We start from the raw sequence: 26770 nt of genomic DNA, 5'->3' as shown, positions 1-26770 counted from the left end.
GATGCCGCAGAAACCTTGGTTGGAATCTACGTCCTGGTGAAGGGAAATCAATGGCGCATCTCAACTGAGAAATGTACGGTACATCTCTTGTACGGGATTGCCATTCGTGAATCCAAAATTCCAGGGATCAGAATGAAGGTCCGGGATAGATTTCCTTTAATGTACTGTAGTATAGTATTACTAAAGAGGAATTGTGTTTTAAAGAAGCGTTTTTAAATTCAGCGAATAACATTCATATTCATATCATTGCAATAGGATTTCTAGTGAACAGTTTTCACATAATCGCTTACGCGGCCTCTCCCCGTCCCTCGGCGAACCATTAACGTTTGAATTAAAAGCCTTTATGTGGCTCGAGTGACTTCGTTATGAAAGCATTTTCAGTTGAGCGTGTCTGCACAGCTTACACTCATTGTATGTACTAGTAACATGTAGCGAATACAAATAAAAACAGTTTTATTTATATACTGGCTTTTGCATTATTGTCGTGTCTACTACTGGCTTTTCGTTTAGCAGGAAAGGTAAAAGGGAAAATTCACAGATGTAAAATTACTGTTAATTAGATTCGCTAAAACTCAAAAAACGGCTTGTCTGATTTTCATATTTAGATTAGGTTTAATTTGGTTAACTCTAATACATGGAACTTTAGCAAAAATATCAGTAATTTGTTAAGTATGGATATTTTGATGTCTATGAATACTGAATAAGAAAAAGAGGCGTAGATGAGTGAGCACAATTTACAATGATAATTGAAAGTGGTAGAAGAAGCATTATTTGTAATGTATAATAAAAGCTAGCTGCTGAGTTTCTTGACGATAAGTAGGATCAACCGAACCGGTGGTAGACCTCACTAAAAACAGACTTGATGTTTTAAAAGTGCTTGTAAACAAAACCTACTTGTCGATGTAAATATAGTTCGCAGGACACGCTAGGTACTCGATCGTGCTTTAGATCTCTACGATATTGAGGCCTGAGACCCTGAGGCATGGGTTTTAAGCCTCATGCATCTATATTTCCCGTCCTGATTGAAACACAGCATTGTTGCTTAGCGGAAAATATAAGCATGGCTTTAGTACTTTATCAGACAAGTTTCATCACAAATGTACACATTACTAAAAAGTAGTTACGAGGAGCTACTACGTTAAACTTATAATTCACCATTAATTTCTACGAGCGCATAAGAGAAAACCTATAATTTTCTATATTGACTACCATAATCTATATCGTGTTGCCCAACGAAGGGGAAGCGGTGGAGGAGGAAGTTGCCTTTCTAGATATTAAATGAGTCAGTGCCTTGGATACGTGTCTTCATTAGAGAAAGCTCGATGCTCACTATTATACTAAAGCAATTACTCGTTGACCTAGTTTGAAAGTTAACTCATGTATTACAATATTGTTCTACCTCAGCTGCAGTCTTAATAGAAATTGCTAATATTAATTAATTTTTGTTTTGTTACGGGATTGCCGAAGAGGTTATACATTTTTCGAGCGTATGCTACGTAATCGTACTTGCGTTCGAAAAATACCGTTTGTTTTTTCTTTTTTTTTTTTTTCTTTCTTTCTTTGGAAAGTTCTGCAGCTTAAACGGTTAGTCAGATTTCAACATAATATTATGAGGTGCATATACATATTTGTAGTATATTCGTCGCAGTTGTAGGACCGTTACAGGGTATATTATTTTGCGGAGTTTTAATCACTTATAGCAATAGAATTTTTTGAAATGAACATTATTATTAACTGACTACCATAACTCAAAAATCAATTAGTCCTGTCAAATTAGACAAATAGATTGTAAATGTAGTCTCAAAAGTCTTATAACATCACGTCACGTAAAGTGACCTAAAATATCCAAAGTATACGTCGCAAATACACTAAAATTTTATAAAAAATATGTCAACTATTTGTTCATTGTCTTAGTCAACCTCTTAAATGTATATTAGGATGCTTTAACTGCCTTGATCTGCATCCAAAGACGGTAATGATACCTACTACAAACAAGCGTGTAATGAAAACTTTTATGCAATATTTGTATACCGCTGTGTGTAAAGGAGCGGCGCGTTTTGCATGCACGCTAAATCCCATCGGGCTAACACTCGTGTAATTGGATGAAACAGGACGAGTCGGGAGTTTGCACTGGGACGTCACTATGCTTAAGTTAATACTGTTATACTCGTATTATGTACTCCTATTGGATATGTTCTCTGTTCTGCTGATCTTATTATGTTATAATTATGTTTAAGTTAGAATTCGTTTAATAATAATTGTGACAGACGTATACACCAGACTTTTGAGGTTTATGAGGTGTTATTACGAGTAGGTTCGGCTCAGTCGTGCGAGTGTTATATTATATTTCCGAATTTCTTCTATTTACGCAGTCACGTTTTTTTATATTTTTAATAGTATAGTTTTCATTTTATTGCAACACGAGTAAAATATTTTATTTATATTAAAAACATAGTTTTTGACCAGTGGTAGGATGCTGTAACTGCCTTTAACGAAGCAAATCTTACCGACTACTTTTTACAAACAAGCTTAGGTACATAATGAAGTAATGAACGCTATTATGCAATATTTGTATACCGCTGAGTGTAAAGGAGCGGCGCGTTTTGCATGCACGCTAAATCCCATCGGGCTAACACTCGTGTAATTGGATGAAACAGGTCGAGTCGGGAGTTTGCACTGGGACGTCACTATGCTTAAGTTAATACTGTTATACTCGTATTATGTACTCCTATTGGATATGTTCTCTGTTCTGCTGATCTTAAGTTAGAATTCGTTTAATAATAAATTTGACGAGACTTTTGCGGAGTAGGTTCGTCCAATGGTGCGAGTGTTATACGATTTTTGATATTTTAAATAGTTCGTTCGTTCGTTATCAACCCATATTCGGCTCACTGCTGAGCTCGAGTCTTCTCTCAGAATGAGAGGGGTTAGGCCAGTAGTCCACCACGATGGCTCAATGCGGATTGGATGCACGCTAAATCTCACTTGCGTAATTGGATGAAACTGGACGAGTCGAAAGTTTGCAATGGGTCGTCACTATGCTTAAGTTAATACTTTTGTTGTACTCTTTGTTCTACTAATATTATATTATCACTACACACATCACATTATTGTTACAGTTAGTTTTTTCACTGCCCAGTACTCACATCCCTAAGCGTGGATGCAGACTTGACGGTAGGTAACTAAACTTGATAGTGTGTGAATAGAAACGACTGCATTGGTAAATTAAGACAATTAGGCAGATATTGTACAGCAGCTACAGCATTGAAAAAACTGATTCAAAATAAAAACTTGGTCACCCTAGGGATTTTTTCAAACTATTCAAATTAGTGTTAGATAATTAGGTGGTGTATTTTATTTACGTTTTATTCATTAATTTCGGGACACCCTGTATAAAAGCGGAAGGTCACTCATCACTATATATCGAAATCGTTTGACGTACAAAGATGAAACTTGGCAGGGATGTAGTATACCTATAGTTAGTAGACGGGTTTTGTGAAAGGCTCGGATTAAGGAAGTTTAAGGCCTGACGAAGTCGCGGGCGTCCGTTAGTTAATATTTTATTATTTTATAAACAACGCATGGTTATTTTTTAATTCACGCCGCGACAGTTCAATCACACTTTCGTCATAGCTAATCTCATTGGTTTCGCGTTCGGATAATTCGATAATGCGGGTAGAGCGCGGATATTGCACAGGGAATCGCGTCCGTACGGCGGATTGAAGGTCCGTTTATATCTACAGACATTTAGCGTGCCAGACACGTGTCGTGGCAGACAAAATAATATTCTTCTATACAGTGTTTATTAACGTATTTATATCAAGTCTGTCAACGTCTGCGCGGCCGCGTTACGATAGATATAAATACGTCAATAAACTCTGTATATAAGAATATTATTGTTTGACATTGTTGAAAGCACTTCGGGAACACTGAGAGTGTTAACAGCTATTGTTGAAGCTACCTACTCTACATAGCCGTGATAGCCTAGTGGATATGACCTCTGCCTCCGATATCGGATGGTGTGGGTTCGAATCCGGTCCGGGGTATGCACCTCCAACTTTTCTGTTGTGTTCATTTTAAGAAATTAAATATCACGTGTCTCAAACAGTGAAGGAATAACATCCTGAGGAAACCTGCATACCAGTGTCATTTTTTCTTAATTCTCTGCGTGTGTGAAGTCTGTCAATCCGCATTGGTGGGCCAGCGTGGTGGGCTATAGGCCTAACCCTTCTTATTCTTATAGGAGACTTGAGCTCAGCAGTGAGCCGAATATGGGTTGATAATGATGACCTACTCTAAACTTCGTTTTTTTAGAATTGCAAAATTTTGTAAACAAATATGGCCGTATTCATCACTGACATTAGTTGTGACGTCATCCTAGGGATGGGCCGTTGATGAACTATATCGAGAATTAACTACTACTAATCGAATTTTATATCAATTGTAAAAAATTCACTTTACTTAAAAACTCACTTCTAAGTTGGCAACACTAATCACACAGTCAAAATACGCGCGATATTAACTATCTACCTTTTTCTGTTACATATTAATTAATACCTATCAAATAACATTTTTTTCACTTGTAACTGTTTGTTATAAATTAAAAGAGTACTAAAAAATTTAGGCAGTACTTGTTAACGCATTATCTTTTTTTAACATATAAGTACGTAACTAACTAAACAGCGCTATGAAAAAATTACTTTATTCAAATTACTCAATTACGATATCGATACTGAACGGAATACATTCGATATTTACAATCGGTAAATCGTTCATTTTTAATCTGTGGTGACAATTTTACTTGGCACAACCTTAGAGAGACGAAACGTCAAATTAACATTTAAATGTAATCTGTGTGCATAATTTCGAGTGTAATTTCGTTTATTTCTAAAAATTTTGATTATACCCTGTGTAAATTAAAAAAATGTTACGTTTGTATGATTCTCCATAGGTGGATTGTAAAGAACAAAGTGTTTGTGCGTGTTTTAATAGTTTGATGGTTCTGAAAACTGTTATGAAAGTTTGGCATCGACAAAAGGGTTTGTTTATTTACCAAATAGCGCAATTCAATCTGGACATGGTATACAAATAGGTCAACTATGTTTACATGTTTACATTTAACAGATGTATAGGCAGCCATGAAAGCTAGAAAAACTACTATTAACGAACTACCATACCATAGTAACACCGTGTTTCCATCACAGGTAATCCCATAGGGTACGCATTCCGATAATTGGATGAACCGTGACGACAGATGTACGGAGGGCTTATTCGCACGTAGGTTTATAATGTTCATGTACTAAACTGACTAACAGTGGAATACATGGAATACAAAGTTGTAGGGGCACGTTGCAGCGAGTGAATGATCCTCTGGGGGTGCCCCTACAACGTCTATGAATTCCACTGTTAGAATGGTCATTAATTTGTTTGTCTATGTCTGTCATTAAATGCCTGTTTCTGACGCATGCCGACACATTTCACATTGAGGGCACCGTACCGACTCTAGCCATTCTGGGGTGTGATTCCGCTATTTTATACTCGTCGATGTAATGTTCGCCTATAACAAGTTTTACTAGAATTTGCTATGGGATGCCAAAAATAAATTGTCACTAACAACATAGTTGCTATGAAAATGACCGGTGTCACATCGCTGTAATTTTACAGAATACAGGGGCTTCTGGCCTATTCTCTTATTTTGAGTAGATATACAAGAAAATTACCAACTACCTATTATTCCGGTCCGGTGCAGGCACCTCCAAGTTTTCAGTTAAGTATGTGCATTTTAAGAAATCAAATATCACGTATCTCAAACGGTGAAGGAAAAGCATCGTGAGGGGTTCCCTTAAATCAGAGAATATTCTTAAATATCTACGCGTGTGAAGTCTGACAATCTACATTGGGCTAGTGTGGTGGACTAAGGCCTAACCCCTCTCATTCTAAGAGTAGACTCGTGCTCAACAGTAAGCCGAATGTGGGTTGTCAATGATGATGATGAAGATGATGACTTTAATACAAACTATTCGGAATTTCTGAGTTGATGATGTGCTATGACCCCGAAAGCGAATTCGCTTCAAAAAAATGTTTAGCTATAGTCTGGCAAGTTCGTTGATGACACTTCCACGATATGCGGGCGACGGGGGGAAAGTATGCGCGGGTGTGAAATCATGCGTGCGGGGAATTTAGGTGCATCAGTCGTCGGTTTTTCATTCATCGCTACATGCCCAACGGCCCGTGATCGGGAGTGTTACGAACGAAGTCGCTAAGCTATAGATAAAACATAATTATAGGCTATTCATATTTTATGCGTCAGTCATAAAGTAATAAATAATTTATATACTATTCCATTTAAAACGATTCGCGCTTTGAGTAGAGCTACCCATTGGATTCGCCATAGAGTGATCCCATTGGATTCGCATCCGGATAATTGGATGAAGAGGAACGAGCGCGGATATTGTGCAGGAAGGCTCATTCGCGCGACGGATGCGGCCCTCGGATGAGATCTCGCGGAGTGAGCCAACTTTGTTTTCCTTAGGGCCGGCGTATATCTGACGTGGAGAACGCCCGTTATATATTCCGCTTACGGTGGTTTGGCTTATGATGGAGTGGTAAAGTGTATCTACAGAACAGTGGCGTGCACAAGGCTTTTAACTGGGGTATGCACTTTAAGAGCCGAGATAGCCCAGTGGATATGATCTCTGCCTCCGATTCCGGAGGGTGTGGGTTCGAATCCGATCCGGGGCATGCACCTCCAACTTTTCATTTGTGTGCATTTTTAAATATCACGTGTCTCAAACGGTGAAGGAAAAACATCGTGAGGAAACCCGCATACCTGGGGAGGAGACTCGAGCTCAGCAGTGAGCCGAATATGGGTTGATAACGAAATGCACTATAGGTACAAATTGCACAAAATCGAATCTTCCTCCTCCAAGGTACGCAATGAGTCCTCAGAGTATGCATTGCGTTTATGCGTCTATGAAGCGCACGCCACTGCTACAGACAGACTCATTTAACAGTGAATCTGAAGAAGTGAGCAGAGCAGAAATATGTTTATAAATTATCACCTGTTACAGAAACGGTTTTTTTGGCAACTAGTTTCGCCTCCTAGACCTGCTTACTGACGTTTCAGTATTTTACACACACACACGTATTTTTTTTTCAATTCTTTACAAGTTAGCTCTTGACTACAATCTCACCTGATGATAAGTGATGATGTAATCTTAGATGGAAGCGAGCTAAGTTGTTAGGAGGAGGATGAAAATCCACACCCCTTTCGGTTTATACACGGCATCGTACCGGAACGCTAAATCGCTTGGTGGTACGTCTTTGCCGGTAGGGTGGTAACTAGCCACGGCCAAAGCCTCCCACCAGATTAAGAAAACCCATCCAGAATCATAACGCCTTAGGAAAAAATAATATTATCATCTGTAACTTATTTAATATGTACAGATGTTAAATTACAATCGATTTACAATTAGTATCAGAAAGAAATTCAAATAAATGCCATATTTTTCTGATTAAAATTCAGTTCTCTAACTTATTTAATACCTTCGTATCTAATAATATACTCGTACTTTGATGTGTAAAACGTGGGAAGTGCTGGGGGCTAGGTAAATTGCCGTCTATTTATAAAAGTAAGGCAACACTGAGAGGTAGCTAGAAAGATGAGTTGCCTCTAACAAAGAGGGTAGGTCTCTTTGTTGATAAGTGGCAGGTTCGTAGACGCGTGAATAGATTGGCAACACCGCCTACTAGACATCATACAGATGTGCCGATTTATAACTACCAACTCAAGTTGGCAACCGTGTTGGTTTTTTTTTTTATATATTCTTTACAAGTTAGCCCTTGACTACAATCTCACCTGATGGTAAGTGATGATGCAATCTAAGATTGGCTTGGCTAAATTCTGAGGAGGAGGATGAAAATCCACACCTCTTTCGGTTTCGGTACGGCATCGTACCGAAACGCTAAATCGCTTGGCGGTACGTCTTTGCCGGTAGGGTGGTAACTAGCCACGGCCGAAGCCTCCCACCAGCCAGACCTGGACAAATTAAGAAAATCTCAATCTGCCCAGCCGGGGATTGAACCCAGGACCTCCGTTTTGTAATCCACCGCGCATACCACTACGCCACGGAGGCCGTTGGTATTCAGATGTTAGAAAAAGTCTTAACTGTATCAAAACTTTTTATCTAGATTTGTATGTTACGCTAGCTATTATAACGCTATACTATTATACATAGTAATATAATAGATAATATTTATAAATATAATGAATAATTATTGTTACACGAAAGTTGATATAACAAGTAGTTGATGAGCTACGAGTAACTACTCGTACCTTATGTTAATCGAAAATCCATCTATAACAACAATACTTCACAGGGCAGTTAAACTGAGGCATACCTATTTGTAATATCGGTACGTAATAGAGCCTAACCTATTTGAAAATCTTGTGATCATCAATGCCCTTAGATTGGCAATTGTTGGCGACAGAACTAAGCGTGACGGTAGGTAGTGCATCGCTAAAAATGAACCCTTATTACATCTCAGACGAATAACAAGTCGAATATAATGCACTGAGTGCACTCGCAGCTAGTTAAATTGTCTATTTACAAAAGTGAAGCGACAGTGGATAGTGGAAGACGGGAAGAGTTGTTCCTTCACAAAGAGGGTAGAATCTCTTTGTTGTTAAGTGGCGGGCGGGTGTAGCGGCGTGAATAGGCGGGCAACTACTCGGTCCGCGCGGGAGTAACAACCTGCATTGCACCCCCGCACCCCCGCACCCCCGCGCCGCCCTTGCATCCCACGTCCACCCCGCGCTCGTAACTCCACCACCCTTGTTTTTGCTCACTTATGCTAATTTCTCTACATTGTCACCGTTTACTATTAGGACTTTAATAGCCTGCCTGTATTGGGTTCGTGAGGTTAAAATGTATGAGTATGTTCATACTGAATCATGCTGACGCCTTTCGCGTTTGCATACCTACTTAAGTTAACCTTTTTACTACTTAAGCCGTGGCTAGTTACCACCCGACCAGCCAGCAAAGACGTAACGCCAATGCTGACGTCTTTAATGTTCGCACACTTAAGTTGTCCTTGTTCACCATATTGCTCGCAGCCTCATAAACGTTCTTGGGTACCTACCTTATAGTCAAATTGATTTGTCTACATTGTAAATGACTTCTTAGGACTTTAAATAGCATTGCTAAATTGGGTTCGCGCGATTAAAATTTTACATTTTAACCTATACAGTACTAGCTGACGCCGCGCGGTTTTAAATCGGTCCAGTTACCTATAAATAATATAACTAGTGTATATCGTTATCAACCCATATTCGCCTTACTGCTGAGCTCGAGTCTCCTCTCACAATGAGATGGTTTAGGCCAATGGTCCTCCACGCTGGCCCAGTGCGGATTGGTAGACTTCACACACGCAGAGAATTAAGAAAATTCACTGGTATGCAGGTTTCCTCACGATGGTTTTCTTCACCGTTGGGACACGTAATTTAATTTCTTAAAGTATAATTAAATAATATAAAATACGTATCCAATAATTCAATCCAATAATATAAAATGCTAATGTCCTTTGTGGAAAACGTTCAATATACAATTAAGTTATATAAAATAAATCTTTTGTCTTATTTTAGTTAAAGATACGAGTATATTCCCATATCTGCTCGAAATGAAAACAGTTATTTTGTAAAGGATTAAAGTCAATAAATCTCCCCAAGTAATAGAGTTACACAGTTGAAAGTCAACGACTCGTCTGACTTGACTCGTAAACCGAGCGCATTACCCCTCACTAATAAAACGTCGCGTTGTTTTCGAAAGGCTTTAATGGCCGAGCAGTGAAAACTCATGAAAAGAGTTAACGGTTGGAAAATTTTAAAGGAAACTTCATATATAGCTTGTAATATTGCTCCATTTAATTCCTATATGATGTCGAATGCCAAAATAGTTTAAAATCCTTTGCGAACCTTCTAGTTACTCGTATTTAGGTTTATGTAACAAACAATAACAATTGACACAAAAATCGTGAATTCAAAATTATTAAAATCTTCATCTCAGGGTATAACAGTCTCTCATGTGAAAGATGTTATTTAAGTTTATAAAATCTTTACCCAAAGCGCCGTTTCATTGCAATTTAAACAGAACTTAAAACGTGATTTTGTTCCGTAGTCGAGAGCTATTAAAATTTTTACTTATTCACTAGTGTTGGCCTCTCTCATTGGGGAATTTGTAAAAGTGACAGCACAATTTTTAGACGTGTCAATTGAGTTTAGAGATTCCAATCGAATTAGCGCCGGAGTAACCGGGAAATTCCCCACGTTAATCGGAAAACCAGGTATAACAACGTGCAACGTAATCTCTTTAGAGAGGAAAGCCTCCCCCATTGGGACACGAGTAGGCTGTTACGTGTTTATACTAACTTGTAACTTCACTATTTATGCAACATAAACGGGTAAGTTTTTATTGCTTTTTTTTTTTCATACACGCGATATCGTTTCAAGTACTCCACTAAGCCCCTTTCTCGGGAGTTTTCCCGTTTCTTTTATGTTGCACGGATATTATGTCAACAGATTCGAAAGGCTCAAGAGTCACTCCATTATATAACTCGCTTGTACAAAGGTTGTGCGTAGGCATGACATTGGTATGGGGAATTTTATTTTTATCTCAAAATGATGTTTAAAACATTTTGATTTATTTATCTGATATATAAAAATCTCGTATCACAGTCGTCGCACTCCTCCAAAACGACCGATTTTATTATGTTTTTTATTTACATATTTGGTAGGTAGATAAGTATTTTTCATCCTCCTACCCTCACTCTCATTTCTATAAACGCCATTTTTTAAAACAAAAATATATGTCAGAGCAACGTGTGCCATCCACTAATTTATTCATAAAAGTTTTTTAGATAACAACAACATCAATAATATTTTCTGAAAGATACGATAGGCTTTAGTTTCATACAATTATCATCATATATGCTACCTAAATACGAGTAGCTGAAAGTAATATGCTTATCAGAAGTTATTCAGGCCTGTCAAATCGTAATGACGGAAATCAATAGATTGGACGATAATAATTGATTAGAACGCGATGTGAAAGCGGAACTTGATTGACCAAAGTTAATTTGCTATTGGTCCCGATTGTTCAGGCCTTATAACAAAATCACTTTAAAGTAAAGTATGGTACCTTAACAATAATAAAGGATTGTAAAGGTATCATATTTCAATTAGATATGTATTTTTAACATATAATATGTTAAATAGAAACGAGTACCTATAAATGTATAATTCTGACATGTATAATATAAGTCAGAGATAACATAAGCTCCAAACTTGTTATAATATCCAGAATGAGGAAAAAAATAAGAAATTAAAATACTTAAAAATTACACAAAATCGATAAATGAAAACATGAATGACATGGAAAGCATAATTCCGAGATATCGTAAGCTCCCAAAACCCTTCCCTATTATCCTAAATGAAGGAACAAATTGAGAAAGAAATAAAATTAAACAGCCAAAGGGCTTAAAAACCTACTTTTTACTAATGATAAAGAATGAATTCAATTTATTGTTCGACATACAAAAGTTTAAAAGTATAAACGAAATATTCTCTGAATATTACAAACAGCGAAACTCTACAAAAGCAATTCGTCGAAACGAAATAAAACGGAAAAAGGTAAATTACGTAACAGAAACGTCTCTATAACAAAGAATCAAAAAATTTTACGCAGAAAATAGACCTTGGAGGCCACAATGGAAATCTCAACTTTGGAGTGTACAAATGAGGAAATACGAGACTACCCCGAAATTGTTCTGTTACTAATTACCATAATGGTTGTTTCCCGTCCCACTGAGCATGTTCTAAACTTTCCAGTATTTAACCGAAATATGTTGATATGCTAATTCAGAATTCATTTGATATATTAAATCTGCTACTTATGCCAATGACCTTGAACAATAACTTGACTGGAAATTAATATTGACGGGAATTTAACAGTTATTTTAATATAAACATCGAAAGAAAATGTTAGACCAATTCTCTGATCCACATATCATTAATACATATTATTAAATTCAGAATATTATTTCGATCTTTACCTTACAGTTTATCATTTACATGAGAATTGAAATCTCTGAAATCTGTGAAGAGAAGAAAGAAAGGTAAAATTTGAAGTTTTTCTTTACTTGATGAAGTAATTTGGTAGTACAACCAATAAACTGTACTAGAACACTATAAAACACAGCGTGACCTATAAAGAGAAGTCTTTGAAGAAAAGGAATGAATAAAAAAAAACAAAGCCCATAAAATTACGCCTCGTCCAAATTCTTACTGCCCATAAAAGCGTGTCAAGAATGGTTCGTAAAAACCTTAAGTCGCTAAGCTTAATGCGATAAAAATCCCATTAAAATAGATTAACATTGGAGTGGGCAAGTCGGGAAGCCTGCCGCAGGCTTGTGTAATTACCATAAAGGCAGCTTACGCGAACAAATATTGGCTAATCGAGAAAACGCTGTAGAAAAATACACCCCACTCCTTATTCAGATCACATTAAAGCAGTTCAAATTGCCTATAAATGGTAGCATAATTTCCTTAAAATCTCACTTTAGTACGATAAAAAGACCATTTTAAATAGAGTTAAACAAACTTAGAAAAACGCTGCTGAACGTTTACCAAAGTAGACTTTTGCCATTTAGAAAAACATAGAGAAACTGCAGTGATTACGCAATCACATAATCTATGAAATGTTACAAATCCTGAAACAACGACAGCCGCCAATATTCCTTAAAGTTTTAAAAACGTCAAGTAAAATGCGTCAGCACCCCAAAAGTTCGGTTAACAATCCCCTAAAATAATTAACATGACCGTTGCGCAAAAAGAAAGTAACCTCGACTTGATAAAACACCATTAATATAGATTAACATTCGAGTGGGACGAAGTGGGAAACTGGGATACTGGATAGGATAGGCTGCCGCAGGATTGCGTAATTACCGTAAAGGAAGTAGGCCGTTTAGGCAAACAAAAACGTTGGCGACTCGATCAGCGGTAGAACAAAGGCGTAATTTGAAACAATCGGTGCAGGGTAGTGGGCGCACCCCGCCGACTATTGATCTGGCTCGCGCCCCCGCCCTGGCGCCTCGCAGACCACCCCGTTCCCCCGGCACACAACTCGTATTTTAATTGCAAATCTGCCAGATAATGCGCAAATAGATAACGCTATTATACCTCGGCTCGCTTACTATTTAGCGCTATCGAATTACAAAATTTACAAACGATGTTTTTTAAATTGTGTTCATTAGGCTTTGTGACCTCTGTATTTATGTTGTAGATGGATACTTTGACGTTGTTTCTGAAAACGGCAATTTCTGTGGCATCCTCTGCAGATTATTTTTGCATATTTTCGGCTTCTCATTACCGTAGTTTTTTTTGGTCTCTATATAAATATCAGATATTTCAATAAAACATGAAAGTATTCGATATGTTAACTTCACTTTATTGATATTCTATAAATGTTTTAATTATGTATCTAATTTGTTGCAATTACATCATTAACACTTCCACGTAACTAATAGGCAATTGTCTCTAAAGAGTATATTCAAAGTCTATTATCGTCGCGTAACAATGCCGCCGCTGAACCTTTTTGCCTCACTGAGGTATGATAATTTTGATTTACACTTACATTGGTATTTACTGGCTGTGTTACCTATTTAATATTTATGTAGTGTGCTTAAATAAGTAAAATAGTAAAAATTACAAATTAATAGATTGAAAAAGAAGATTTAGTTCCTGTAGAAATCTGTTCCTTTGGTTAACTATATGTGTTCATTCAGCTTTCTTAAACATTAACTCTAATTGTAATTACTTTTAAAACAGGTATTTTATGAATAATAAATGCTGATCTCAGGCTATCATCAGTTTAAATATTCATCAATTCACCATGCATCACTTGAAGAATATATAGTGTTTAATGATTCTGAAGTCTTTGTCAAATATGTACCATTCAAAGATACGACATATTACTCATGATCATTGTAATTTATTGTTTTGGTAAATAAAGATTTTTTTTAGGGATTTTTTAAAATAATAATAAATTTTTATTTCCAAACGTAATGCTGAGGCTATTCATCTAAACAATTCGCCTCAAAGGGCTTTTTGTGGCTATTAGAGCGGTGAGGGCGTTGTTTGATTGAAAGAGGGATATTACATTACGTCATGATGGCGAATTTTCACTGCGGTCGTTGTATTTGTGGAGGGAACTTATCGCGAATTTGTATTTATGAAATGGTGGTTTATATTACACTAAATGGCGTATTAACAAACATCACTTTTTGAAGAAGATTTCTTTTGCATTGTGACTATTTTGTGACATAAGTTTTTGTAATTAACTAGCGGATGCCCGCAATTTTGATTGCCCTTAGACGTCCTTAATCCGGCTCTGTTGCAAAATTCGTTTTAGCTAATATCTACTAACTATACTACTACCTCCCTGCCAGATGTCATTGTTGAACGTTTTCAGGCGGTTTTCGATATTTCGTGATGATTGAACGTTCGCTGTTAGGTATATATTTAGGTCGCCTGTTATTTGGTTATTCGCCGTGCCATGCTGTTCTAATCGGAGATATTAAATTTATTGCGTACAGAACCTAGGATATGTAGCTTATAGCCTTCCTTAATCAATGAGCTATCCATCACTGAGAGTAGCGCATTAACCAAAATAAGAAAAAAATTTAAAACATCTCTTCAGCTTTATAAACATCAAGTTAATAAATAAATGACAGTAAAAATGTCCTTGAAAGTGGTAAATTTTGGGAATCACTGAAAAAGTTTCTGGTTTGTTTCGTGCCGAACAATTAACCTTTCTTTGATTTCTGTAGGAAATACGAATATACAATTTATTGTTTATTTGTTTGTCCGTTATTTATTCTTATACTATTCATCATTCATCATCATCATTATCATCATCATCATCACCATTATCAACATCATCATCATCATTATCATCTTCATCATCATCAGCTTTGCTATCAAATGTCACTGACTATCGATAACGTGCTCTCCGAGGCACAGATATGTACCAACACATTCATCTAATTGAGTAGAAACTACATGTTTCTGAATTTTAAACACAATTATCGCATATCAACTAGTCTTTTAAAATGTCATGCGACTTTATGACAGCCTTTGTAATTTGAAGGACACCGCCGAGTACGCAAACATCTCATTGTCTAAATTGATAGGACGTCTAGAGATCGCCGTAATGTCACGCGGTCGCTCGCCCCCGACCTTTCTCTGATCCTCTACTGAGAAAAGTGAAATGGACCTCGTGAAAGTGGCGCAGTTCTTAAGATAATGTATTCGAGATAAGAGAGTTTTCTAGTTATTTGAGGATAGTGTCATGAATTTTAACTAACCCTTTTGTAATTTTTGTTATATTGCTTGAATTCGAATGTCTACCTTATTATTGTAACCTCATATATTATCTCTATGTAACAAATTTGATTCAGAAAATGTTCCACAGTTAGCCTTGAAAGGGTTCTAGATCTAGACAGACAAACAAACGAGTTACTGTCTGTTACCTATTCACGGTCTGGTAGCTTTTAGTATAGAAGTATGGATTTTCGATTTATTAATTCGTTCCTTGCTACATTTGCTGGTATCTGATCGAGATAAAGTTTAACGATCCTAAGTAACTTTGGCGATATTGTGATGCAAGTACCATGGTCTTATAAAGAGCAGAAACTAAACAGGTAGTTGGTAATGTTTACTTTAAATTATTATTATTTATTTTAATACATGTGTCGTTAAACTTTACAGTACCAAACACTGAGGCTGCAAAGAAGAAAATGAAGAAACGGCCCGGTTTCGTGCCCGCTATGAGCGTGTCGCAAATGATGGTGCAAAGGGAGAGACCCCTCAACGAGTTCAAGGTGTGTATTACGTATTCATAGCGGCGATAAGACTTGAACCCTTGCCAAAAACAGCCTGCGACACCACACTTTTATTATCCACATCAAATATAGCAATGATTTTTAACCGACTTTGCAAGGATGGTTAAGTAGATTCAGACCTACAATCTCGAACAAACATTACCTCTTTATGATATTGTAGTACCTATATAATAATTTTATAGTTTCTATAGATAGGATTTCTATTCGATTGACGTGGAATTAATAGTTGTAATTATTATGTTTTCAGCCCGATAATGACCAAAGGCGAACGGCATCGCCAGGAGCGATGCAACAACGTGCAGGCAATGTGCAATCTTGTCTTCCTTACTCGCAACAGAACATGCTCAACGTTGTACATGATGATATTAAACAAGAAACACTCGTACAAAGAAGCTCGCATTATCTTACCGTTAGTAGTGGTTGGATAACGCAGCAACCAGAAATGGAATCTAACCCGAAGCCAAATACGTCTATATCCGGCCCTGTACATAATACTATCAACGTCGGTCAACCCGTGTTAGGGACAAACGGACAAGTAATAGGCGTCAATACGGGATACAATAAACAAATTACAAATATTAAAAGTGCAATGAACACTCCCCAACAAATTATTATGGAAGAAAATAAGGAAGAGGAAAAAGATACACATATGATTAAACAGCAACATAGAGAAGAGTCACAGATATTCTGCGGTCTCAATCAACCGCTAACACCAGAAGTTATGCAAAAGATTAACGAGCAACAGCAAATATTCATACAACGTAATCAGAAACAAATAGAAGTTATGAAGGGTTATAAAACACAAACGAATGACCAAATCAATCAAAATAAACCTATTCAAAATCAATATGTTCCTCAAGGTCAATTAGTAATTCAAAATGGAGCTGTTGTCAAAACAAACTCTGCCAAAACACCGCCATGGCAAGTTAAAAGAAATGATTCCAATCCTTCAAACCCACTCATGTGTCCTAGCCCGAAATTACACAGGTTGGACAATATAGACTACGATGACACGAGTAATGTATTTGAAGACTCTTCATCTTCGTCAGGTTCTTTCAACAATAATGAGCAGATGATGAATCAGTCGATGTGCTCACGGGTGCCACCACTTCCTCAACATTATAATATGATGGGACAGCAATGGCCCGGCGTGGACATGAATAAGAAAAAGATGAAGTGTAATAAAGCACCAAAGAAAAAAGCTATTCTAAATGAAAATAAACCAATAACTTTTGGAAATAACGGAATTAGACAAGTACAGGATAAATCAAAACCTTGCGATGAAATCGTAAGGAATAATGTCCCATCATTCATGGACGATCCTAATGGTTATTTAGCACAGCAAACAGTTTTGCTAAACAACACAATATCTAGACAAGTAGGAATGAATAATCAATATGATGTAAATCAATTTGACAATTCAAGTGCACAGTGTAATTCAATGAACCAATCTGATAAACACTGTAAGCCGATGGCAAAACCCGGCGATAACGTAAACGTATTCAGAAGCAATGTCGTTCCAAATCCGTCGCCTTCACCAAATAATACACCTGACAGCAGTCTCGTTCCTGACAAATGTCATGAAAATAACATGCCACAATGTTGTAAAGGTTGTAATGTACCCTACAAAGGGAACTGCATTAATACGATGGAAAATCAAATGCGAGCTAAGTTTTTGAGACAACATCCCAATGTATATGGAAGAGAATTAGAAAGTGGGATACCTACCACATCTAGTCCGAAACATGTCTTTGATGATAATCCTGTTACATCATCTACGTATATTGAGCGAAATATCATGATGAATGATAACTGTGGGCCGATACAAGCGGGTATCGTCAGTACGAGTAATGTATCACCTAATGAAACGATGCAGCAACCAGAGCCCTCACCGACTCCCTCTAATAGCTCCCGGAGTACAGACACGCCTCACAGTAGCGGAAGTAATTCACAGCTTCAAAATAATTGTACATTCCCCATACAGAGTCCTGTTTATTCCAATCCCGGTTCTAGTAGAGATAATTATAGTAGCAATCCATCGACTCCAGGAAGTAATCACACATATCCCTACAATTCGCCCGGACCGCCCAACAGCCAATCGGTGTCTGGCAATCAAGTGATGCATTTTATATCAAATCACAATGTTAATAAAAATTTAATGGAAGTAGACAACATATCAATGGTCGGAGTGAAGCCTGGATTGAGAAATTCTCAAGAAGTCTTCAGAATGGAACCTAAAAAGAGAATAGAAAATACCATGCCTGGCTATTGTCCACCGCCTCATTTAGGAGGTGGACCAGCCCATTCTCTCATACAAGCATGTTACATTCAAACGTTTGTAACGACCATGGCCAGCGGATTTTCTGTCACTAGAGACACCGTAACGTCTGTTCTAGCTGGTAAAGCGAGCACGGCAACGACGTCGATCAACGCAGCTCAAGCTAATTTTATAAGGCCACCTCCACCGCCCAGTGTCAACTTAGCTACTAGCTACGCTATACCGAACAACCAGCCTGACCCTTTCATCAATTCTGTTAACCTACCAACCAGTTATCCGCTACACATTGCGGGCACAACTGCGCAAAACATGATATCAAAATCTCCGTTGGAAATGGTGCAGAGCGTTATAAGTAATATACCATCAAAACCTGAAACGAGTTACTCGCAACCAACGTCATTGCCACAGAGACGCGCGTGTTCCACGCCAGGGCAAATCCTCATTTCTTCCACAGGCCAAATACTGGTCTCTAGTAATCAAATGCCGCCGCCGCCCCCAAAGAACACAACAGCGATGTCACCAATGGGGTCTGGTGTTGTAACCAGTGGAACTTCGTCTGTGAGTCAAGTCGTACCGGCCGTTGGCGGAGTTCAACCGATTGTAAACCAACCTACTGTAGTGGTTAACTCTATGCCAACTCCTTTCGTCATACAGCCTCCAATGATGGCTGTGGATGGGCAGGTCGTACAACATAATACTGTGTTACCTCAAATCGTCACTAGTGGAATCGTTCCCGGACAACAAACGAACGAGAATCAGCGACAGATTGAAGTCAAAAGCGGACAGGGATTCGTTCAAGGCGTGGCAATGTTGTCACCAGAGAGTATGAAGAAAAGAAATAAGAAGAAAAAGAAGAGTCCGACGCCTAACATAACGAGTGTCCTTCAAATTGCGGCACCTCAGCAAAACCCTAATAATATAATGGTGCATCATTCTTCTCCGCAACATAATTCTAGTCCACAGTTTTCTCCTCGCGGTTTCCAATTATCACCAACGAATAATATATCACCGACACCGATGTTGCAAGCTCTAACTATAGTTCCCGGCAAGTCTGGTACACCGGCGCACATAGTGATGAATGGACAAGGAAACACAAACAACTTTGCTTCACAGCAAATAATCACAAATACGTCACCATCACAACAAATCAATTTGCTGCAACCTGTAAATTTGATTAACAATGCCAATAACGTTATGTCAAACTTCCCTTTCCAACAGTTTATTTTACCGAATCTCGGTGGGATGGTAATGACAGCTGACGGTACGGCTTTGATTCAGGATAATTCTACTGGAATGCCCATGCAGCTTCAACTACAAACTGTCAACGGCCAGAATGTCTTAACACCGGTTCAAAATTCTGGATTATTTACCACAGGAACCAACAGTGGTGTAGTTATCAGAGCACAAAATCAGCAAGGCAAGATAATACAATCGCAGCACAGCCCCGGAGCTCAATTTTTATCTCCGAATAGCCAAGTAATGATGAACAGTCCCAACTTCAATGGTCAGTTGAGTCCTCTGCTGACCAATCTCAGTCCCCCAAACGTTTTCAACACGAGTCCTCAAATGAGATCGGGAAACGTTCAAACTCAGGAATTCATTCAGACAAATCAAATGGGTCAAACGCTAATGGTGCCACTGTCCCCCAAACAAGTCCCCATATCCGCTACGAACAACAGAACAAATTCCACATTCGTGCAAAACACGACAATAGTTCAACAGCAAACGACATTAGTTTCCAACTCGCATAACCCTCAGAACATAAACATGCAAAGTGGGAACTCGAGATTGAGTATAGATCCGAATATCTTGCTCAATCAGAAACCAGTTGCCAATCCTAAAAGGTTCAATCAATTGATCGGGGAGAGCAGCCAAATGGATTTCAAGGATGACAAGGTTGTGTCATTCGATCACGGGGTAAAGAATGATAAACCAGATGCTTCAGAGGAGTATGCTCGTCTGATGCAAGAACTGGGTGGTGTACGGCATTCAGTGTCGACTCAGACGCTGGGCCAACGTGGGGGGAAGTCTCCGAACACGGCGGGGGGGTCGCCTCCCGACACTACGACTCATAGTCCTCTCGGCGCGCTGGATGCGGCCCCGAGTCCTCGTATTTATGCCGCGGCTTCAAATTACGCTGATACTACCACCAAATCACCGGAGCCAGCGGATATACATTCTTCGGTGAGTGTTATATTATATTTGTAGTAAGCTGATGGAATTAATTTTTATTTATTACAGAGTTGGTTGATGATTGAACTGAGCATAGGAAAGTTTTCTTAGACTACACTGCCTCGTTTATCCAGAGATTGCATTTTGTACCTGTCTTCGAATCCTGGGTCAGGGTGTGAAATATGTAAATGATTTTCGGTCTTCCGAAAAGTTCACAGTAGACAATCCTAGGCAAAACATTTTTTTATGAACTAGAAACTACTTCTTTTATCTAAAGGTAAATTAGATAAAATACGCAAGAACCTTGAACTACGGTCAATGAAATAAAGCTCGAAATTTCACAGGGCATTATATTTATCTGTATAAATAAATTCTCTCTATACTAAATTGTTTGCATTTATGATGATTTGATGGGGTTTGCAATTAATATTCTAATAGTAGTTAATATACATAATATACTTTTCCAGGCGATGGTCCAGTGCGTGTCGAGCAGCGAGCAGGACATGGCAGAGTCCCGAGAGCGCACTTGGCCGACGCCTAGAAGTGACATTAGCTCTGATTCTGAACAAAGTAAGCATTTCAATCGATTTCTCCACTACACTTTCTCTTGATTACATTCCCGACCACGTCCTTCCATTTGCAATTTCCAATCGATCATTTCATACAATTACAACGTTTCTATATAGTTTTCATTTACTTTTGTTAGTCTTCTCTATGTGCCCAAACCACCAAACCACCTTTCTCGTTTTTTATCACTACATCTTGTTTTATTTTGCGTTACAGACATTCTCTTTTAAAAGGACCTTTTAACTTAAAATTAAGATTAAAAATAAAATTGTATAATCGCTCAATATTATGAAAAATAACCTAATATTCAGCATGTTTAATAATTTCAGATATGCTGTCAAATATACAGCTCATGCGGATGACTCGCACCCACAATTCCGTTGAATCGAGCGAAATACAATACAACCAAAGCATGAGTTCCTCTGGCAATAGCCAACATGTTCTGCCCATGACGTCGACCCTTTACGACCGACCACAAAGTTATAAGAGGAAAAACGATTTCGGAGATGGATCAACTTACAGGAATGACAAAATCATGAGATCCAATTACGGCATGGTCCATGGATTGCCGAAGGACTACGATAACATATCCATGGGTCAAGAGAAACAGCAAAGGCGTTTCTCGCCTTCGGGAAGTAATTCTGAAAGTTCATCTATTCAGAAAGTGTTTGACAGGCATTTAGGGTCCGATAATGGTGAGTAGGTAATTAATCAAAGCGATTTTCTCCACCCAGTGTGCAAGCAATAGGCCAATGAGGTTGTAGATAGATGACGTGATATCATCTGTTGATAATCTGATTGGTTTGTTTCTTCACACCAACGCCTCGCACAACTGTACTAGCTGCACATTGTTTACTATCATTTGAAATTTTAAGGAAGTACACAATCATAATTTTAAAAACATACACAATAATTGCAACTTTCGTTTACTGATGAAACTTAAATTTATGTTGGTCAACTCGAATTATTAATGAACTTGTTCAAGAGATGTTTGACAATGTACAGCCATTTTGAGAAAACTTTTAATAATTTTAAATGATAAAAAAGTTTCAGAGCTGATTTAACTTGTTTCAATTTATAAAACATCTAATAGACTGTTAATTTTAAGAGATTTTGGTTGATAACACGATGCTACGGTGTATTAAAATTTATGACCTCATGTACTATTACATTATGTTGTATACATTATAGGCTTTGAAATCAAGGCCATAGACTTAGCTACTTAGCAGCTACTTAGTTTATGGCCTTATGAATACGAATGTGGCTTCAATACGGTTCTGAAATTTTTATATCAAGCATTATTTAAAATTATTGGAGGTTATTTCATTTTCTAATTATCTTCAAACTTACGATGCTTTTTCTGTAGCTTAAATGCAAATAAATGTGGGACCGCTATTCATCGGCTTGAACTGACAACACTGTGTGTATATGTTTCCATAAATTTAATGTTCGCTCTATTTCCGATAGTAATAATAATACAGGACATAACTAAATACTGTATTTACATGGCAGTTCATTCAGAAAACTATGCTGCAACTATAAATGTGATAGTATCCGCAGCAGATCCTTCAGCTAAAATTCTTGACGCTATCAAAAAATACTCTTCTCAAATTGCTTAAGTCTCTATCACTTCAGAATTTTGAGAACCGCGGCAAAATTATTACAATTTTAGAAATATAGGATACGATTTTTTTCCTTCTTCAAAATTGTGCACTGTCCCTTAAAACCACTTCAATGCTTGAATCTACTAATATGTACAGAATGCTAAGTCTCTGCGATATTCAAATCTTGATTGCATAAAAAATGCATTTCTTGATGTAAATTCGATTACAACTATAGATTTTGCGTTAAGAACTGTTTCTTTGAAAAGATGATTTGAATATTATTGAGGAGCAGTCCAGAACCATCTCACGCTTGAGTCACTTGCTAACAAAATTCTAAATTTATTCTAATGTTGTGTCTTGTATTGGTTTTGGATTGTCTATACGCAGCAAAACGTCGCAAGCAAACGCAGGTTTACAGCTTTCGGCAAAACCACAGGCGGTGCCACAAACATGTATAATTATTTTGTGTTTACACACAACTTGAGTTAGGGCTTATTTGGTTTAGTTTTTAAGTGCTTCGTATAATCGTAAACTCAAGGTCACGGTGTGGCAATGAACCATTTCTGGACAAAATTAGCTAATAGGTTGTTATGCGCTATCCAATCACTGTGCTCAGTGGTTTCACCTCTTAGATCATGTTCCCGTGGGAATATTGGGATACAAATTAGCCAATATGCTATTTCTGACTTAAATCTGTCTCAGAGTCAAATTTCATCGACATTCGTTCAGCCGTTCTTAAATTATTGAATCTCCAATATTCAAACTTTCGCATTTATAACATTTATTGAAATAGATACCAAAAACAATAATTACCCTAAAACGATTTAGAAAAGTATAAACCACTCTAAGGTTGACGGCGTTTTCGCCTACTTATTAATTAATTATCACCAGGCCAAGATCTTGTCGCATATTCTACAGTGGCAAGCAATACCAAGTAATGTTTGGAAATGCAATGGCAGGCCTTGATTAGCTTTATTTATACCTTTAAACGTTGTTGTCACTGCGTGTAGCTGTGGTCTTGCTATAAGCTGCCGTTTATGCGACAAGGTTTTGTTCATGTGGTAAATTTGATGACAATTTCGTGTGTTACGTGCAACGAGTACGGTACTTATGTATATTGTGGTATATTTCAGCTTCTACATAATGCGATATTATTGGTCATTGGTTTTCTTTTGGTTGGGTTAATACAAGATACAGCTGTTCATTAAGGTGTACTGGAAACTAATCAGATAGCGAGGCGCGCTCGCGATGGCTTTCTGTCGCTTTCCATTGCACCATTGAAGTAACAATAAAATTGGCTCACACATTGGGATACATTACTAACGCATCATTGTAAAGCCATCATTCTATCTGTCCATCATTGTAAGTAAAGCACCTTTTTTCATGTTACCTGTGTAACCCTTTTTTTACTGGCAGATGGGCAAAATATCCTTTCAAGAGCCTTTGCACAAGATATTTACACATGCACGCGAAACTTTAACTGTCTTTTTCTTAACGTATGTAAAATAAAACATGAAACGTCTACGCTTTTTAGTTTTTCCTCTGAAATTGTGAAAATGTCTTAATCTTACCCCTACTTTGATACCGACCACTCCGAATGTGATTTTCGAGAGAAAAAATAAGTTGTATTGTATTTAAAAAAAATGTCTAGATTTCTTTCTTAACTTACATTAAAATTGCTACTATTTTAAACCAGTTTCTACCGTTACACACATTTCCCTATAATTTGAATTTACAATTCATTAAAGATATTCATCATTTATTTATAACTGCATTGGCTGATAAACAATATTCATACACTAAATCCAAGTCATACTCAAAATACGATTAATTCGTCAAGAATATAATATTGATAATAATCTTAACAAAGTGATATTTTCCCACTGTCAGCAGCTTTTATAATCTAAGATAATTTCAACATAGATAATCTTAAATTGTGTTTGTTAATAGTGTGCCTAATCCACTTACCGCAAAACGGCTTACATTAAAAAGTGTCATTGCCCTATTTTTAGCTTATGCAATACTATTCAATTGAAATAAATTGTATCATAAAATTTCGAGTCATTTAGGTCTTTTGAGATTTTTTTAAAAATTTTTACAAATAATAATAATATACTGCTCTTATGAAGAATGGTAATTCATGATAATTGTTTATTAAAATTCACTTAAGGTGCTAATTAAATTGTCAACATAACCCTATCCAAACTCAACATTTATGATATTTTATAAGTATTTTCAGCTAACCGCATTTTTATACAATTCCACTATTTCTATAGCCAGATTTCTATCCTCAATTTTAGAATTTGTAACTGCACTAGTGATGTTATGAATTTTGATAAAAACTATCATGACTTATCTGAAGGATTTTGATTTTAAAACATTAGTGAAGATCAAGATTCCAGTCAAAAAATTATATGTACACTAAAGAGTACACTTAAGTAATAAATGTTGCCATTTGCAGTAATAGAGTTTTTTTCATGGTATATAAATCTTCGCTGTCGCCTTAGTTTTAAAAATAATGGTGAAGGGAACGGTGATGGATGCACAATTGCACACTGTTACATTGGGAAGTTAAAAGTGACTTCGATCGGTAGATTCGAAGAGCGAGGACGAGTCGGACGACAAATCGCAGGACGGGTCGAGCGATAAGTCGCTGCGGAGGCTCGAAGTCGGTGATCTGGTTTGGGGTCCGGTCAAAGGTTACGCGTCGTGGCCCGGCAAGTTGGAGGCGAGGGTGTCTGAGACTAAGTGGATTGTGCGCTGGTTCGGGGACAGATCTCCGGGGGAAGTGGAACATTCGAGACTGCTGACGCTGTGCGAAGGACTGGAAGCTCATCACGCTGCGAGAATGCGTCACAGGAAGTGAGTCGACATTTTTTGAAACGGATTGTCTGAGATCCGAATCTTGATTTATGAGGCTTTGTATCGTCTAGCACTAACATGCGACCAACGAGATAATCTTGTAAAGATAAGTAGACAAATTTCAACCAATGGCGATGCCTGAAATACAGCTATCTCTTTCATTGCAATGGGACGTTAGAGATGGGACATCGATCTCCTATTAAAAAGTGGATGCACAATCAGCGACCAAAAAACGTCCTCACTCAATGAGTGAGAGGCAAACACAACTTCTTGGCACTCAATTCAAGTAGACGCATTTGCAAATTCATCCTTAAACTCAATTCTAAAGGTTGAATTGGCTCTGAATTTGGGATTTTATTGAATATTGGATTATATTTAAAGGCCTTTAGGTATAATTTTTTTTACCAATAATCTAAAACTGTCAAAGCAAAATTGGCACGTTTTCAAGTGAAATTTTCTACATGATTGTGCGTCCTTTTATTATTGTAAGAGGTCAATGAGATGGGACTGGGATAACTCCGCCGCCATTACTCGATATTTTGTTTATTTCTCTTTACTTGGTCTCATGTTAGCAATTCTAGTGAAAAGTGTTTTCTAGTTTCTTCTAAGAGGGAGAACTACTTGTCCAACTACTTTTTTTATTCTTCGTGAGTCGGGCAAAGGAGATTTCCAAAATTGGACCCACTTTTAAAAACGATACAGAAATCAAAATGTACTAAAAATTTTGTATATTTTACCAGATTCCATTAGAATCTTAGCCGAAATTATATTCACCAAGATGGAAAATAAGCTGATTTCATTATTTTCACACCGATTCTAGTAATGAAAATATGTACGAGTATATCCTCTTTATGCAAATTTTACTGATTGTCAGTTGTCTTTGCCAACGCGGGCTGTCAATGTCAAAGTCAATCAATGAATGAGATGTCATTGTCAAATCTTCTGTTTATCAAACACTGACAGTTTTCGTAGGGATTTGACATGAAATATTGTCGTATGTATTTTGACTAAATGTGTCAAGTTAGTGTCAAATCCTTATTAAAACTGTAATTTTGTAAATATTGTAGTTTTCCCTACGATACTATAAGTTTCATTTTACAAAATGTACTGCATACTCACAAATGTTCCTTTCTACCCAAATTCAATTATATAAAAGAATTTAACGATTTAAATTTTGTAAAATGTTAAACATTTAATCATCCTATCCATGTTATCTAAGAAATTAACCCAACCCAAAGAAATATAATTTATTTTTTTAATTATCTGTTAAAATGGTATTTTTAAATGGTCTGTGTATTCTGTTATACAATTACTGTAGAATTTAAGTATG

At 37.2% G+C, this 26770-nt stretch overlaps 1 protein-coding gene across 3 annotated transcripts in view; it reads left to right on the top strand.

The window, feature by feature from the left end:
• LOC112054766 (uncharacterized) overlaps window positions 1–26770 on the top strand; it is a 96635-nt gene that overhangs the window by 59869 nt on the left and 9996 nt on the right. The window contains exons 4-9 of one of the 3 annotated variants that reach the window (XR_002887470.2): window positions 15824–15936; window positions 16205–20419; window positions 20875–20977; window positions 21304–21669; window positions 23712–23940; window positions 25173–25313. Coding sequence is in view for 2 of the 3 variants with exons in the window: in XM_024094656.2 (XP_023950424.2) it covers window positions 15824–15936; window positions 16205–20419; window positions 20875–20977; window positions 21304–21669; window positions 25173–25440 (5065 nt within the window). In the remaining variant the exon portion in view is untranslated. Of the gene's footprint in view, window positions 1–15823; window positions 15937–16204; window positions 20420–20874; window positions 20978–21303; window positions 21670–23711; window positions 23941–25172; window positions 25441–26770 lie in introns of those variants that run through there. The other 2 variants (XM_024094656.2, XM_024094657.2) reach the window with 2 other exon arrangements.

This window comes from Bicyclus anynana, chromosome 12 (genome assembly GCF_947172395.1).
Source record: "Bicyclus anynana chromosome 12, ilBicAnyn1.1, whole genome shotgun sequence".
In the NCBI taxonomy this organism is placed as follows: Eukaryota; Metazoa; Arthropoda; class Insecta; order Lepidoptera; family Nymphalidae; genus Bicyclus; species Bicyclus anynana.
Note: the sequence above shows the minus strand (reverse complement) of the source record. Positions and strands in the feature narration are given on the sequence as shown.